Source organism: Talpa occidentalis, unplaced genomic scaffold (assembly GCF_014898055.3).
Source record: "Talpa occidentalis isolate TD23 unplaced genomic scaffold, MPIMG_talOcc4v2.1 talOcc4.3, whole genome shotgun sequence".
Classification (NCBI taxonomy): domain Eukaryota; kingdom Metazoa; phylum Chordata; class Mammalia; order Eulipotyphla; family Talpidae; genus Talpa; species Talpa occidentalis.
In genome coordinates this window covers 102,375,816-102,392,440 of record NW_023603184.1, presented here as the reverse complement: position 1 = coordinate 102,392,440, position 16,625 = coordinate 102,375,816, and the positions used below count along the sequence as shown (strand labels likewise).

General features: G+C 34.7%; 1 protein-coding gene across 3 annotated transcripts in view; it reads right to left on the bottom strand.

Annotated features, from left to right (window-relative positions):
• The window catches only part of HAT1 (histone acetyltransferase 1), a 51,467-nt gene that overhangs the window by 15,510 nt on the left and 19,332 nt on the right, over nucleotides 1–16,625 (bottom strand). For all 3 annotated transcript variants that reach the window (XM_037523536.2, XM_037523537.2, XM_037523539.2), the window contains exons 5-8: nucleotides 4,791–4,967; nucleotides 4,399–4,520; nucleotides 3,794–3,898; nucleotides 3,368–3,474 (exon numbers count right to left, since the gene is read on the bottom strand). In XM_037523536.2, the coding sequence (XP_037379433.1) occupies nucleotides 3,368–3,474; nucleotides 3,794–3,898; nucleotides 4,399–4,520; nucleotides 4,791–4,967 (511 nt within the window). The remainder of the gene's footprint in view (nucleotides 1–3,367; nucleotides 3,475–3,793; nucleotides 3,899–4,398; nucleotides 4,521–4,790; nucleotides 4,968–16,625) is intronic.

Genomic DNA, 16,625 nt, shown 5'->3' with positions numbered 1-16,625 from the left:
AAGTTTAGAAAAAAATCATCAAGAAAAAAATTACAACCAAGAAAATAAAAAAATTTGTCACTGTCATATGTGAAATTTTCACATAAAGTGAAAAAAATGAAAAAAATTTTCATTTAGCTATATAGATGTGTATATGTGTGTGTGTGTATGTATATGTATCTTTCAATGAAATGCCATTATTTTACATCCTTGTTAATTTTTTCACAATACAGGACTTGTCCCCTCAGGTGTAGTCACCATAGTTCTCCTACCACCACAGCACCCATAATTCTCCATGATAGTCCATTGTGCTCTTCCCTCCCTGTTTTCTCCTTCTTCCTCCCGCTTTCCTGCTGGGTGGCTCACATTTGTGGTGAGTTTTCAAATTTAGCTTTAAATAAGCTGCTGGACATTGAAAATATTGTTGGCAGCTTTATAAAGGGGCAAAGTCACCACTCAATCTTTAAGTATTTTAATTGTCTCAGCCTGAAAAAGAACTTAAAATGGTGTCATCCAATATTTGTGACATCTGTCCATTCTTTTCTTTCTATGCTGTAAGGATAAGCATTGCACTTACAAGATAAAATCTGCTGGGATATAAATTTACAATGATAGGTGATATCAAAATTGAGTGTTTCCTCATATTAAATGTATCTAACAACATAAACATTCTGAAGAGAAATAAGATAGCATAAATAAGCTCAGTATAAAAAATCTACATATATTCTAAAAAGCTATGTAACATATTCCAGAACAATAAGGGACATTTAAAGGACATATATAATTAGCATTAAATATACTGCTGATAGATTTAGTAATACTGAGATATATATATATATATATATATATATATATATATATATATATATATATGTATGCTGGCCTAAGATCAGTTTCTATTGCCAAATCCAACTCTTCTAGAAGAAACAATGCTTGAGTCTATTAATTAATTGAGATGTATTCAAATGCTACATATCTTAAGATACTGACATCCTCAAAAAGAAGATGGTACATGATATAAAGAACTGTCTTCCAGTATTTTACTTTAAAGACAAGTACTAAAAAAAAGGAAAACTGTTGGCAATTACACCACAAAAACATATCCTTTAACCTAGGCCTCAATGGGAAGTTTTAATTATTACTATATCTGACTATATGTCAAGTAAGCAAAAGGTCATCTCACTAAATACATCCAAGATTGCAAAGGAACATCAAATGTCTATGAAAGGGCAACAAAATTTAAAAATACATAAAAAATAAATGGAGAAATAGAAGACTAAAATAACTAAAGAGTGGGAAATTCTATAATTTTTAGAGATATGAAAAGCTAAGAGAAATACTGAAGAAAGCTGATAAGGCATTTTCAGTAATTTATAATCCTGAGATGTTAATGTTAATGCTGAAAATAAAGGTCAATACCCAGTTCTCAAATCCAGAGTCCTTTAGTATGTTTAGCCTTTTCTTTTTAGAGACTTCAGTTTGCAATGAATAGACACTAACATTATTGATGACTCTTCACTAAGATTTAAGAAATAAAATTCTTTATCTGCTAATTGGTACTATGTATCAAGGACCTTACTGGCTGGAGTAGACAGAAGAAAGTGGCTAAGAGGCTTCATAGAAACAACCCCTGCTGGCACATTACCCACTAGAGAAGACAAAGACTACTTATATGAACTCTAAATCTCCAGATTCAATTCACCAGAAAAAAGTTGCTTCATGTAGTACTAAGTCCAAGCTCTATAAGTAAACAAAAGCTACACAATTTTCAGTTTAACTGAAAAGAAGTGATATCATTTGCATTGTTTTTATAATTTTATAAATCACTAAATTAGTGAAGTTATCACAAACACTTTGTAACTTGACAGTACTAACTTTAAGGACAACTTCTTTATCTCCTGAGTTTCTAAACCATTTGACAGTAGCAGGAAAGTCAGATGAAAAGATAATTCAACTCCAAACCATGAAACTCCCCTTTAAAGACAACACAACATGTTTTCCCTCCAATTTATTAAACTACAGGATTAGTTCAAAATCTGGTTTGGGTAATTTTATTTATCCTAAGCAAGCAAAACCACTACACTCTGAAAAGGAAGAAACCACTAACCTGCCTACTAGCCTATTCATATTATTAGCCCCAAGTTCATTATTTTGGGGTTTTGGTATCTTTAAACAAATTGATAAAATGAAACTGCAAAACAGTACTTTTTACAACAAGTTAAACATGTATTAAGTATTGCAGTTTTGAAGACATATTAAAACTCTTATAGAATAAAATTTAATCTCTAATTTGGTAGTTAATATCTGGCATTTTAAAAAAGGTGTCTTTCAATTTAATCAGTAAACTTTAGGAATAATAAATTCAAAATAGGCAGAAAAAAATGACAATATAAATATCTCGGGCCACTGTTCTTTGGTAGTTCACAAGTTTTTATATAGTATTATCTGTAATTCCTGAAGTGACTTCTCCATTTAAAGAGTAGTCTCTTTCCTTTACCTGAGCATCCCATTCATATTACTTTTATGGATAATTCATACTAAAAGATGTTTCTAAAACAAATAGATCTATATTTCTTTTTTTTTTTTTATAGAGGCATGTTTTTTTTATTTATTTATTTATTATATTTGTTTGTTTTGTTTATACATGCACTGGGTACAGTCAGAAGCGCGGGAGGGTGAGAGAATTCACCAGAGCCAGAGCGGGGAGCAGAGCAGGCAGAAGGGCTGAAGTACACTGCTGAGGGGAGCAGCGGGTGGCAGGAGAGGTCTGCGCACCATGTGGGATCCTCCTCCGGTGGCCGGGGAGCAGCCGGGGATCGAACCGGCGCCGCAGAGGCTGCGGGCAGCTTCGCAACCCAGCGCTCAACCGCTGCGCCACCGGGGAGGCCCTAGATCTATATTTCATCTTAGAAACTACTGACACGAAGGCATGACTTTTAGGACTATAAAACACATGCTTCAATAAATGTGTATTCTACTCAGGAACTACTTACTTTGGTTATTTTTTGTCAGTAAAGTCCAGAATGTTCTGCTACTTTTTGCAAATAGAGCACTAGTAGTCTCTCAGCAATAAAACTATTTGCCAAATAAACTGAGGAAATAAGTTACATTTGCTAGATAGTAATGTCTGGCAAAGTCTTCCCAGTATATATCCAGTTCACTATCTTCAATTTCTTCACTTAATAAGCACTTTACACTTAGAAATACAATCCAATCCCACAAAGACTTAGGATATAAAATATAGCTTTAAGCCATCTTTAGATTGTTCCAAAAAGGGCGCAGAATTCAGAATGCTGTTTATAGAATAGTTATTTCAGAAAAACAAAATCTACCAGGTAAGAAGAGAGTTTTAGAAAATTTCTTTCAGTAACAACCAAAACTTACATACCTGTAATATCAAGAACAGAAGGAGATGCAATGTAGTATCTATGAACTGTTTCAAGAAGTTGAGCACCATGGCCTTGACCTTGAAATGGAGTCAATATCAGCATCTGACTACAATAAAGAAGTTATTTTAAAATTAAAATATCATAATATGACTAGCTTAAAAACTGCAAATCACTATAGTATTATGAACATTTTAAAGCTTTTTTTTTTTTTTCCAATCAACCTTCAAGAAATCCAAAAAATTTTGAGATACTCAGAATTGGTTTAATCTTCCACTTTCAAAGGGAACAATGAAATAAATTAGTACATAGTAAATGAATAATGGTGATTTTTTAAACAAATCAACACTATTATAACAAGTATTGGAAACTTCAGCAGTTCCTTCTTCTGAAATAAAAGACAAGGCACGTGTTATACTGCCAATTACCTTACACGTGGCCGGGTTTTGTCTGGGTACACATAGTAATTATAGACTGTCATGTAGCCTACGGTCGCAAAGAGCGTAGCTCCATCCTTATTATACTTCTCAAATCTGCAGATAAAACAGAAAGCCAAGCAGGTCAATTACAGTCGCGCTCCCATGCAGTGTCCATTTTCTTTTCCATTCTCTGACTGAATTTTCAGTGTCAGCAAGCTACTCTGTGAGGGCCCAATGGGTACACCTGCTATGTTCTGAATGTACAATTCACTTAATTGGTGTGCAGCAACTTGGATAAATCAGACCTCTTTACATCACTTCAGTGCACTTGCCTATTATAAAGATGAATAGGTGGCAAGTAAAAGAAAACACAGGCAAAGCTCATTTTACTGTTTAAGCCTACATTCAGGACCCTAACGGACAACAGCATTTAATTCAGCTCTATTCTCAAGGTCCCCCAAAGCATAATGAAGGAAAACTCAAGCCTCATAAACAATAGTTTTTCTTTCCTGGGAAAAATATCATTATACTGTCCCAATAATTGGGCTGCCACAATTAAAATGCTGGCTTTGTGGAGGTAATAAGGTCTACTGTTGCTTTAGAACTGTACTTACACTAGAAAGTAGTGCCATCTTTCATCATCCACGTCAATAAAGCTAGCAGTTTCAATAAACCACATCAAAAAGGTCTGAAGCCTTTCATGATATTCTCGAAAGCCTCTACATGTCATGTCAGCCTAGGGAAAAAGCCAGGAAAAGTCAGGTGAAAAGTATCACAGAGGTAAGTTGAAAGTCTGTAACACACAAAACTATCCTGTGGGAAAATGTTTAGAAACCTCAGATTAAGATGTGTACATACATACACATACAAAATAGATCTGTTTTTAATGCTGACAAAAACTTGTTTCCTTAAGTTAGAATAAATCACTGAAAATAATACAACGAAATATAAAAGCTTTAAGCAAAGGGAGCAATTTTACCCAAGAAATTTTTAGATTTATCTGTACCTTGTATATCTGAAAGGTAAAATTTTCTCCTGTTGGGCTGAGAACAGAGTATGTATGGAGTAAGGTTCCAAATGGCTTGAAATCCACTTCCTTTTCCAGCAAAGAAAGAAAATCGATCGTGTTTGTGCAAAATCCAGGTGGAATGATTTGTCTAATTTTGCTCTCAACATCATCTGCCTAAGAAATAGATGTTAAAGAACATAAGAAGAAAAAAAAAACTTTGACTATTAGTTGAATATATTTAATTTCTTTGAAGTAGACAAATCCCTGAAAAATCATCACTTCACTTTGTAGTTAAGAAGGAACTGAGAAAAGATGAGTTTCATGTATAAAACACACTGCTACACAAATCTGAGATACGCATAAGTTAATACATTATAGAAATGAAAAAAGGAGGCAGGTAGCCTGAAATCAAGTATAACAGTAAAGGCAATGTTACTGAAATTTCTAAAATAATGCAGAAAATGCTGACTATATCTCTTAAGGACAATCAGAACTGGCAAAAACAAAAGGGTGCTTATTATATTTTATGTGTCAAAAAGACCGTACTATCCAAGACATGAAAGCATTAGTGATGTGAGGCTAGAGTCTGATCAAATGAATAATAGCCTCACAATGAATAAGGAAACAGGTCATAACTTCCTCATACACCTTAAAATTAAGATGATAACTTAAAAAATGTACCCACTTAGGAAATACATAAATTACATGAATGGATGTATTATCTAGTCATCCTTATAACTGTGACACAGTTTATATATTGGATTTGTGAGAGTAAAGAGAGACAAGCCTGGACAACAAAATTAAACTCAAAGATTAAAATTACCCTTGTTAAACAACCTCGATGAATGTTAAAACTATCAGCTGAACAGACTTCATAATCCTTTTCAAAACCCCAAAAGACCACTTGATTGAATACATTTACTACTTCTCTTTAACCATGAATATTTGATGAAGTCTTACAATAAAGTATTACTGCTTCTCACCAGGCAATAAAACTTAATGAATTGGTCTCAACTTAACAAAACCTTATCCCTCAATACAGTCCCTAAAAGCCTGACATTACATTCAACAAAATGAGCTTGCATTCTATTCGAACTTTCTCCTGAACAATGAGGCCAGGTTTTTACTTAATGGAGTTTGCCGTGAGTTCAGCTGTAATGTTTGTATTGTATCTATTTCCACAAGGACTGACACAAGAACACTTTGTGTTAACTTACTAAGCAGCTCTTTCATACCGTTTACATGCATGATGGGTATTAGTTCTAAACCAAGACCCTTGCTACTTAGCATTCAAAACAGGGAAATTAAGATGCTTAGGACAAAATATACTACAAAAGGCTAATACAACATGCTACTAATTCCTGTCCTTTCAACCATCTTTTAACTAAGTAGAAGCAATGCACCTGCAGATGAATAGCACTTTATTATCATTCAGTTACATTTTAGAATAGAGAACTAAGGATGGAGTTTATCACAAACAAGTTTAATTTTCAATGCTCTGGTACCACCAACATTTATATATAACTTGTTTATAGCTATATAAAAAAGAGCTATTACTTAAAACATAGCTCTTTTTGCCCAAAAGCTTATTTCTAATATGTATATCAGTCCTTGCAATCCATTCACCATGAAGATCAAATAAAATGCATTTGATAGGACTATTTTTGCTTATTTTAAAAATACTATTTGATAAATATTTTTCCTTGAAACTACTATCTAATGTGAAGAGACCATCTTAAGCATATTTTACAGAATCTGTACAATTTCAACAATTAAAAGAGGAAATTGTAATAATAAAGAACAGTTTTAATAGAACTGTTGTGTGGCAAATAAAATTCAAAGTAGTAATGGGTAAAGCAGTGTAATTTTAGTTCAAGTTTTTTAAAAAGGCAAGAAAAAGGCAAGAACATTATTTTTAAATAAAAAGATTTAAAATCTATCAGCTTAAAAAAACACTTCAAGACATTTACAGTGTATATAATTTTAACCTTTAAAAACTTTCCCTATGTCTTGCCTTCTCCACAAGGCATTGCAAAACATGATCAAATAACTTCACATATCTTGCATTAAATGTACTTCAAAGATTTCTTAGAAACTGTAAGTTTCAGGTCTTCAGAAGTAGCAGTTCTGGTAAAAGAGCAACCCAAAAGTTTGAGCTGAACACTTGAAAGAAAGCAAATGTTTAAATTTTAGCCTTCAAAGGATACCTTTACTGTAATAAGTACCTTCAAATATTTTGTTCCGAGCAACTTTACATATTACTTTTAAGAACTTTTACAAGGGAGTGGAAGGCTAAATTTTAAAACAAAGAATTTGTTCTATATAAATGGTAGAGAAAATATCTATTTGGTATATTATATAACATACCCAACTTAAAACCAATTAGTACTGTACTTCAAACCTAGAATTCAGAACTTTGCTTCACTGAAGGAAAAATGTTGCTTTTCTCTATTAAATGGGTTCTTCTTTAAGAAAAAAAAAAAGATCCTATAACTACCATGTCTTAGAGTTTGCACTTTTTTCTAAAAGAATAAATATATTTTCTTTTTTAAGAGTTATTTATTTATGCATACAAGAGCTGGGGTGTAAGCCAGAGGAGCAGAGAGGTGAGAGGATTCACCGGAGACAGAGTGGGGAGCGGAACAGGCAGATCTATTGAAATACACTGCTGAGTGAGCGTGAGACAGGAGAGGTCAGGTGTGCCATGTGGGTTAGCTCCCTGGTGAGGGATCGAACTCATGCTGCAGTGGCTGATAGCTTGATAGTGCTGAGACTTGACCCCTTGCGCCACCCATTCAGTTAAATACTGTGTTCATTTTTCATACTGGATTACTGGCCAGGAAATAAAATCATCACCAGAGAAAAACCAATCTAACCTTTTTTAATTTAAGGTAGGATTAAAGATTGACTGAAACCTTTTAGTTCCAAAGCTTGTGGTTGAAGTTTGAATTAGATATCTGAAGATGACTGAAAAATTTCCTACAGTCAAGAGTATTATTCCAAATGTCAATTAAAATTATATGTCTATATAGTTATAGACAGGATAAGAAATTAAGCTGATAATTCAAGAATCCAGAATACATGATGTATACTGACATACCTTGAAAATGCTGTCCTAACATATGGCAATTTCTTTTTTAAAAAGAAAGGTAAACATAACTATCCTATGTCAGGTGAGTCATGATGAAATGTTTTAGATTATATACTTGTCTCACTATGGTGGCTTCAACGTCCAATGTTCTATACTTGGTTACATATGAAGACATTGCTATGAGGCAATTTTTGCTTTTCCTCATCACTGCATAAAGCAATGTGTCTGAGAATAACTTGGTATTCTGCTATAATATAAATATGTTCTAACTTATATTTGTATTTATACACATTTGAAAACCAAATTACCTCCTTAGTGTCTTATCGTAAATAGCACCATTTGTCTAAATTTGTCTATGGTGAGTTATTTTTGAAGAAGCAATTTTAAAATCATGTTAAGTAGGTGGTACATGATGTCCTTTACTTGGCTAGCATGGCAGAGACGTAGTATTAAAAATAATTCTAAAAATACCTGATATGCTACAAAAATAAGCAAAAAAATTCCATGTCTACGTAATCTGCTAAATCTTACATTTTCTGACAATATTCAAGCTGTACCAATTTGAGTATTGGTAGAGAAAATAACAGCGTGAACCTTTCACTGCTGGAAAAGTAAGTTTTATATTTACTGGATTAGTGTCTTGCTAACTTGCTCACAAACAAAATTCTATATGTAAAAAAAATCTCAGTATGTAATTTTTAAAGCTTAAATTCAATGCATTTATATTCATAAAAACAGTACTCATTAAGAACATGGTCACAATTATCAAAAAAGAGTAGTGAAATACTACTAGTTTACTGAAAATTATTTTTCATTTTTTTAAGATTAAATTTTTAAAAGTTCAGAGTATTTTTCTATAAGAAGCTATGGAATCCAGGAAAATTTTAAAATCTGTTCTCATCTACTTTCAAATTCAATCCATAACAATGGGAGACAAGATAGATGATTGAAATTCACATGTAATACAAACCTTATGTACTTCAACTTTCTCTACCCAAACTACCCAGAAATGCTAGCAATTAGCAAAACTGAACATTAATTACAAATCTTTACATTAAAAAAATAATGACATTACCTCGAAGAGGGCAGGAGGTATTGGTAAAAGGTCAGGGACAACATAAGATGAACTATCAGCGTCTGAATGATCTAGTTTATTGTACTTAAAAATTCAGAATTATGTTGCCTTTAAAGATGATGGCTAGTAGAGATGTTTTATAGGCATCTTAATTGTTACTAAATTTTTTAGGTGCAATTGGAGAATTCAACTTAGAAAAGAATGAGTGATGAAAGAATGTGATGGAAAAATTCTAATAAGCAAACTAATTCTAAGCAGATTTGCTGAAGCTTCTGATCACTCAAAAACAGTTATTTTGTCATACACCAAAAGAACACTACAAAGCATAGCCTACAAAACTCAAATATGACATATGATAGTCTCAAATCTAATACATCTGAAACAAAAATCTTGATTTTTTTCACCCTTTATCATCTACTTTTCCAGTCTTTCCTATGTTCGTATCACCACTAATGCTTAAGCAGTGAGGTCATCCTTGCTCAACTTTCCTTATTCATCACATTTAATTCAACAGCAAACCCTACAGGACTGTCTCCAAAATATCTCAATCAAACAAATAATACAGTATTCATTGCCTATAACTCTACAATGTCCTTTCACTCTTGCTGCCTACAGTGTGTTCTCTGTAACAACTACGAATCGTCTTATAAAAATGTAAACGATATCATATGAATCCCAACTACTTAAAACATCTAAGGCTATCAACCATCTTACCCCACAAGCTAGAGCTTCTAGTTCTTCCACCCCTTTCAACTATTTACTCTCTCTCCATCACCATGATTTAATGACAGTGAACTTTCTGTACTACAAAAACACAGTACTCTCAGTTCAGGGCCTTTTGCATATGCTGGTCCTTTTGTTTACTGAATTCTTCCCTCTGATTATGGTTGGCTCTTCTTCATTCAGGAAACTAATGAAATGTTTCTTCATAACCCTGTCTGACTCTAATTTGTTTATTATTTGCTTACTGACTCTTCCTCTTGACTAGAATAAAGCTCATGAGAACATGGATACTGTTGGCAACTATATCCCTGGCATGAAGAACACAGAAAGCATTGTGAAATGAACATTCTCACTGCAAACTGAAGAGTCAAGTCCATTCCCCCGACATCTACTATCCATTATTTTTCAATAAGGGAGGGGGAAAGTCTTCAACATGTAATTTAAATAAATGATCTTCAACCAGGAAATAAATAAATAATCCTACAAAAAAACGTAACAGAAGATTGATTCTTCACTTCTAACATAGTACTTCTAAATGGAAAAAGCTGGTGTTAAAGAATGGAACAATTATAAGGCAATGCAAATATGTAGTTATTTTCACTGCACATAGTATTTGAAAGATTTATCAATAACTAAATCAACAGTTTCTTTGGAAGATATCAATTCAGCACTATCAGGTAGAACTTTAAAAAAAAAAAAAAGACCCTTAAGTAACAGTGAATTTTATACAACAAAAGGAAAAACACTATCTATAATTTTAATAAGACTATCCGGCCGAGCTTGGGCTTAGGGAATTTAACAATCTAATAAGAGATTTGATTATGAAAAAAATCCCATTTTAATAAACCCATGTTAAATGCTAGTTTATCTAAAATTATCTTTTCAAACATCAAATTACCACAACTATAATTTCACTCAGAATCACTTTTATATCTGTACTTTTATATACAAGCCACTGATTAAAACAAATATTAACTGTAGTTATATATTATTTCTCTGACAAACTTAGTCTGTTTCTAAAAGGGTTGGGATCTGGGAACAAAATGAAATTGGTACTCAAAATATTTAATAAGACACTGAAGTTGAATATCAAATATAAGAGACTCAGACCTCCTTCATGCTATATATAATTCATTCTACAATTGCATGAAGCTTACCAATTTGGTATTTTTACCTACACAAGGAGACTGCTTATAAGAGGTAAGCACCCCACAACAGCAGCAGTAAATTGGTAGATAATAGCATAGACTTACGGGAGTGGAAAAAAAATAAATACACATTGAAAAAACAGAAATCAAAACTAACAAATACAGAAGCTGGGGTGCATTTAGAACAGGTCATAAACAGTCCTAACATCTTTAAATAGTTTATACTGCACATACTTCGACTAAGTAATCATTTCCAAATACAATCTGGATAATTTATTAGTTGTGTGACTTTGGGCAATCCCTTTACAATAAAATAAAACAAATAATAAAAAGTACCAAGTCAACCAGTCCAAGTAATCAGAGGAAGTTGCACAAAAAGATAATGGAGCATAAGGTTGGTAAAAGATGGAAAGTTAAAGATTAGAGTTCAGTTTTAAAGCTTGGAAAAGTTTGTTTCATTGTTAATGCTTTAGGAACTGCTACTTCTAGAGAACAAAGTTAAGATATTCAGTATGTAGTAATACATAAGACTTTATTTCCTACATTTTTTTCTGCCTAGTTGTGTGTAACACAGTACTATTAATGATGACAGATTATTAACTTGCTGGAATATAAATCCACAGAACAAGAGATTTTACTACAACAATGCAATTTCCACTTTTCTAAATGTATTTGGTGACAAAAATGCATTTAATAAAAAAATCAACTATGTGAAGTAATTCTTGATGAAAGGTTTCAATGTCTTTAAAATAGGAGAAAATATGTGCACTTCATATATCTTAAGAGGGGCTAACATCCAAGATCTACAAAGAACTCACACAACTCCAAAAAAAGAAAGAAGGAAAGAAAACAACCCAATCAAAAAATGGGCAGAAGAACTAAAAAGACATTCTCAAGGAAAATAACATACAATTGGCCAATAGGTTACATAAAAAAAAGTTCATTATCACTTATGATCAGGGAAATGCGTATAAAAACCACATGAGATATCACCTTACATCACAGATTAGATACTGTTATGTATATGGATTTATTTCTGGGTTTTCAATTCTATTCCTCTGGTCCATTATCTTTTTTTATGCCAACACCATATTGTTTTTATTATTGATTTGATAGAATGACCTCTGATTTAAAAAAAAAAAAAAAGAAGTATTGGTGAGGATATGGAGAAAAGGGAACCCTAGTAAACTGTGGTGAGAGTTTAGACTGGTCCAGCTCCTATGGGAAACAGTACAGAGGTTTCTCAAAATAATAAAGTAGATCTCCCTAATGACAGGCAAGAAAAGAAAATTAAAAACAAAAATCCCTGAACATCAAAGCAAAAATCTTCAACAAAATACTGGCAAATCAAATTCACAGTATGTCACAAGGATTATACACCAAGATGAACTGGGATTTATCTTGGTGTTGCAAGGACAGTTTTGTATATGCAAAACAATCATGTGATATATCATATCAACACAAGTAAAGATAAAAATCACGTGTTGAAGTCTCAGTGCTATCATGCTACTGCCAGCCACTGCAACATGAGTTCGATCCCAGGCCAGGGAAATATCCCATATGGTGCAGCAGATCTCTCCTGTCTCTCACCCTGCTCACCTCAGCAGTGTATTTCAGTAGATCTGCCTGCTCTGCTCCCCACTTTGTCTCTGGTAAATCCTTTCACCCCTGCACCTATGGCCTACACCCCAATTCTTGTATGCATAAATAAAAATAAATCTTAAAAAAAATCATGACAATATGACAAAATCATATGACAATATCAATAGATGCAGAGAAAGTATTTGATAAGACTCAGTAACAATTTACAATAAAAACTCCAAACAAGAAGGGAAAAGGAAGAACCTACCTCAGTATATAATAAAGGACATATCACAAACCAACAGTCAATATAATAATGATGCAAAAATGCAAGCATTCTCTTTAAGACTAAGAACCAAACAAGGATGCTCACTGTCACTACTTCTGTTTAAGTTAGTATTAGAGATTTTGGCCAGACCTTTCAGACAAAAACAGGAAATAACCAGAATTCAAGTTGGAAAAAAAGAAATGAAACCATCAGTATTTGCAAGTAATATAGTACATACAGAAGTTCCTAAAGACTCCATCAAAAAGTTATTATAAACAAGAGATGAATACAGCGAAGAGGCAGGTAGCAAAATCAACACACAAAAATCCACAGCCTTTTAATATACAAATGATGAAAAAAGCAAAAGGTATTAAGAAAAAAGGGCCTCCCCAGTGGCGCAGTGGTTGAGCGCTGGGTTGCGAACCTGCCCGCAGACTCTGCAGCGCCGGTTCAATCCCCGGCTGCTCCCTGCCACCGGAGGAGGGTCCCACATGGCGCGCAGACCTCTCCTGCCACCCGCTGCTCCCCTCAGCAGTGTATCTCGGTCCTTCTGCCTGCTCTGCTCCCCGCTCTGGCTCTGGTGAATTCTCTCACCCTCCCGCGCTTCTGACTGTACCCAGTGCTTGTATAAATAAATAAAAATAAATTAAAAAAAAAAAAATCTTTAAAAAAAAAAAAACCAAAAACCCAGAATAAATTCTAAAAAAAAAGAAAATGACTGTATTTATAATTGCATCCAAAGGAATTAAATACCTTGGAAATAACCTAAGGAGCTGAAAGACCTACACAATGAGAACCTCAAGATGTTATTAAAGGATTTAGAATGTGACATAAGGAGATGGAAGGAAATTTCATGCTTACAGACAAGAAGAATCAATATAATCAAAATGAACACTCTGTCTAAAATGATACATAAATTTAATGCAACCCCCACCAAAATAACAGCAATATTTTTCAAAGAAATTGTACCAAAAAATACTGAAATTTATATGGAACCACAAAAGGTCTCAAATTGCAAAAGCAGCCTTCAGAAAAAAGGAGCAAAACAGAGGTGTCACAGTACCTGATTTCAAATTCTACTATAAAACAACAGTAATAACAACAACACAGTATTGGCACAAAAATAGATACATGGATCAGCAGAACAGAATTGAAAACCCAGAAATAAATGCATGTACATAACAGTACCTAATTTATGATAAGCAGCTGTGACCATCCAATGGGGATAGGACAGTCTCTTTAAGAAATGGTGCCAGGAAAACTGGAAATACATACGTGAAAGAAGTTGTTGGGTAACTCGCGAACTCCATAGACAAAAACAAACTCCAAATGGATTAAAGACTTAGATATAAGACCCACAACAATAAAGTGTATAGAAAAAACACTGGCAATATATTCCATGACATCAATGATAAAGATATTTTTGGTGACTTGAGTCGTATAGCAAGGGAAATAAAAACAAACAATTGGAATTACTTCAAGTTAAAAAGTTTTTATACAGTGAAAGAAAATACACAATAATTAAAAAGATACTATTAAATAGGAGAAAAATTTCAAATAATATTGGATTGTCAGAAAAGTCATGATGCATTTTTTCATAGAAAACAGAAAAAAATACATCATGACTTTACTGACAACCCAATATATAGTTGATAAGGGATTAGCATCCAAAATAAGTTTAAAAAAAAACCAAACTCACACAATTCAACAAAAAAAAAAAAGAAGGAGCCCAATGAATAAATGGGCAACAGATCTGAGATACTAACAGACAATTCCCCAAAAAGGATATCCTGAAGGGCACCTATACATGTGAAAAAAATGCTCATCGTCACTTCCAGTACGAAAGCTGCAGGTTAAAACCACAATGAAATACCATCTCATGCCCTTCAGAATGGCACATATTAAAAAGATTCCTAACAAGAAACACTGGAAAGGATGGAGAGAAAGAGGAAACCTATTATATCATTGCTAGGAATGTAAACTGGTGCAACTATTATGGAAAACAATCTGGATTCACCTTAAAAGCCTGAACTATCAGACAACCTAGCAATCCCACTCTTGAGCATATATCCAAAGACTATAAAACCATCAATACAAAAATCCATACATTCCACGATGTTCATAGTAGTATTATTTACAATAGGACATGGAAGCAACCCAAATAGACTACTGGATCAAAAAGATTGGTAATATCTACACTATATAAGTTTTAAAAAGAATGACATGTAATCATTTTCAATAAAATGGATGGAGCTTGAGAAAATTATTTGTAGTATATTGAGGCTGGGCCTCCCCAGTGGCGCAGCGGTTGAGCGCTGGGTTGCGAAGCTGCCTGCAGCCTGTGCAGTGCCGGTTCAATCCCCAGCTGCTCCCCAGCCACCAGAGGAGGGTCCCACATGGCGAGCAGACCTCTCCTGCCGCCCGCTGCTCCCCTCAGCAGTGTACCTCGGTCCTTCTGCCTGCTCTGCTCCCTGCTCTGGCTCTGGTGAATTCTCGCACCCTCCCGCGCTTCTGACTATACCCAGTGCTTGTATAAATAAATAAATTAAAAAAAAAATAAAGATAAAGAGGCTGCAGGCAGTTTTGCAACCCAGCGCTCAACCACTGCATCACCGGGGAGACCCTAAATAAATAAATCTTAAAAAGAAAAAAAAAAATATTCGACATTTATATAGCAGGCAATTCAATAAGGCAAAACACTTGCAAAAATCTGGACATCAGGGTCTCCCTGGTGGCGGTGGCGCAGCAGGTTGAGTGCAGTGCCGCAGGTTTGATTCCCGGCCAGCCAGGGAAATACCCACATGGCGCCGCAAGCGTCTCCTGCCTTGCCTGCTGCTACCCTCAGCAGTGCACTTCGGTCCTTCTGCCTGCTCTGGTCCCCGCTCTGTCTCTGGTGAATTCTCTCACCCTCCAGGGCCTCTGGCCTATACCTCAGTTCTTGTATAAATAAAAATAAATCTTTTAAAAACAAATCTGGACATCAAAAACACTGTGAGGTTAAAGAGAATGGGGAGGGAAAGCAACAAGGGGATATGGGACATAGGGATGGCAGTGAGGAAAAAAATAAATTAACAAAATCAAAATACATCTACCACATAATTCTGTCATTCAATTTCTAGCATTCCCAAAGAATGCAAAAAGACTAATTCAAAGAGACAATATGCACTATGTTCACTGCAGTACTACCTATACTAAGTAAGGCATGGAAACAACCTAAGTGTCCAAAAACTGATGAATGGATAAAGATGATGTGGCATAGACACACAATGAAATACTACTTAGCTATAAAAAAACCACGAACTCTCGCCATTTGCAACAATATGGATGGAACCTGAGGGGATAACAATAAGCAAAGTCAATTGGAAGAACAAGTGCCAGATAATTTCACTCATGTGAATAAAAAGAAACAAAACAAAGGAACAGATAATACTAAACCAAAACAAACCCTAGAAATCTGACTGTAAATTGAGGCTATGGGGTTTGTGAGTGTGTGTGTGTGGCAGGGGGAGCAGAGAGCAAAGGGCAGGAGGAGGAGGCCCAATGGACTATGGGTGCCTCGGTAGTGGGTGTTGTATGATAACATACAATATACATCTGAAGAGGAGTGAAACTACGTGTCAGAACCATATAGTGTGGTAAACCGTTACCACATACTCTAAAAAATACAATTAAAAAAAAAAAAAAAGAGGAGGGCCTCCCCAGTGGCGCAGCGGTTGAGCGCTGGGTTGCGAAGCTGCCCACGGCCTCTGCGGCGCCGGTTCGATCCCCGGCTGCTCCCCAGCCACCGGAGGAGGGTCCCACATGGCGAGCAGACCTCTCCTGCCGCCCGCTGCTCCCCTCAGCAGTGTACTTCGGTCCTTCTGCCTGCTCTGCTCCCTGCTCTGGCTCTGGTGAATTCTCTCACTCTCCTGCGCTTCTGACTGTACCCAGTGCATGTATAAACAAA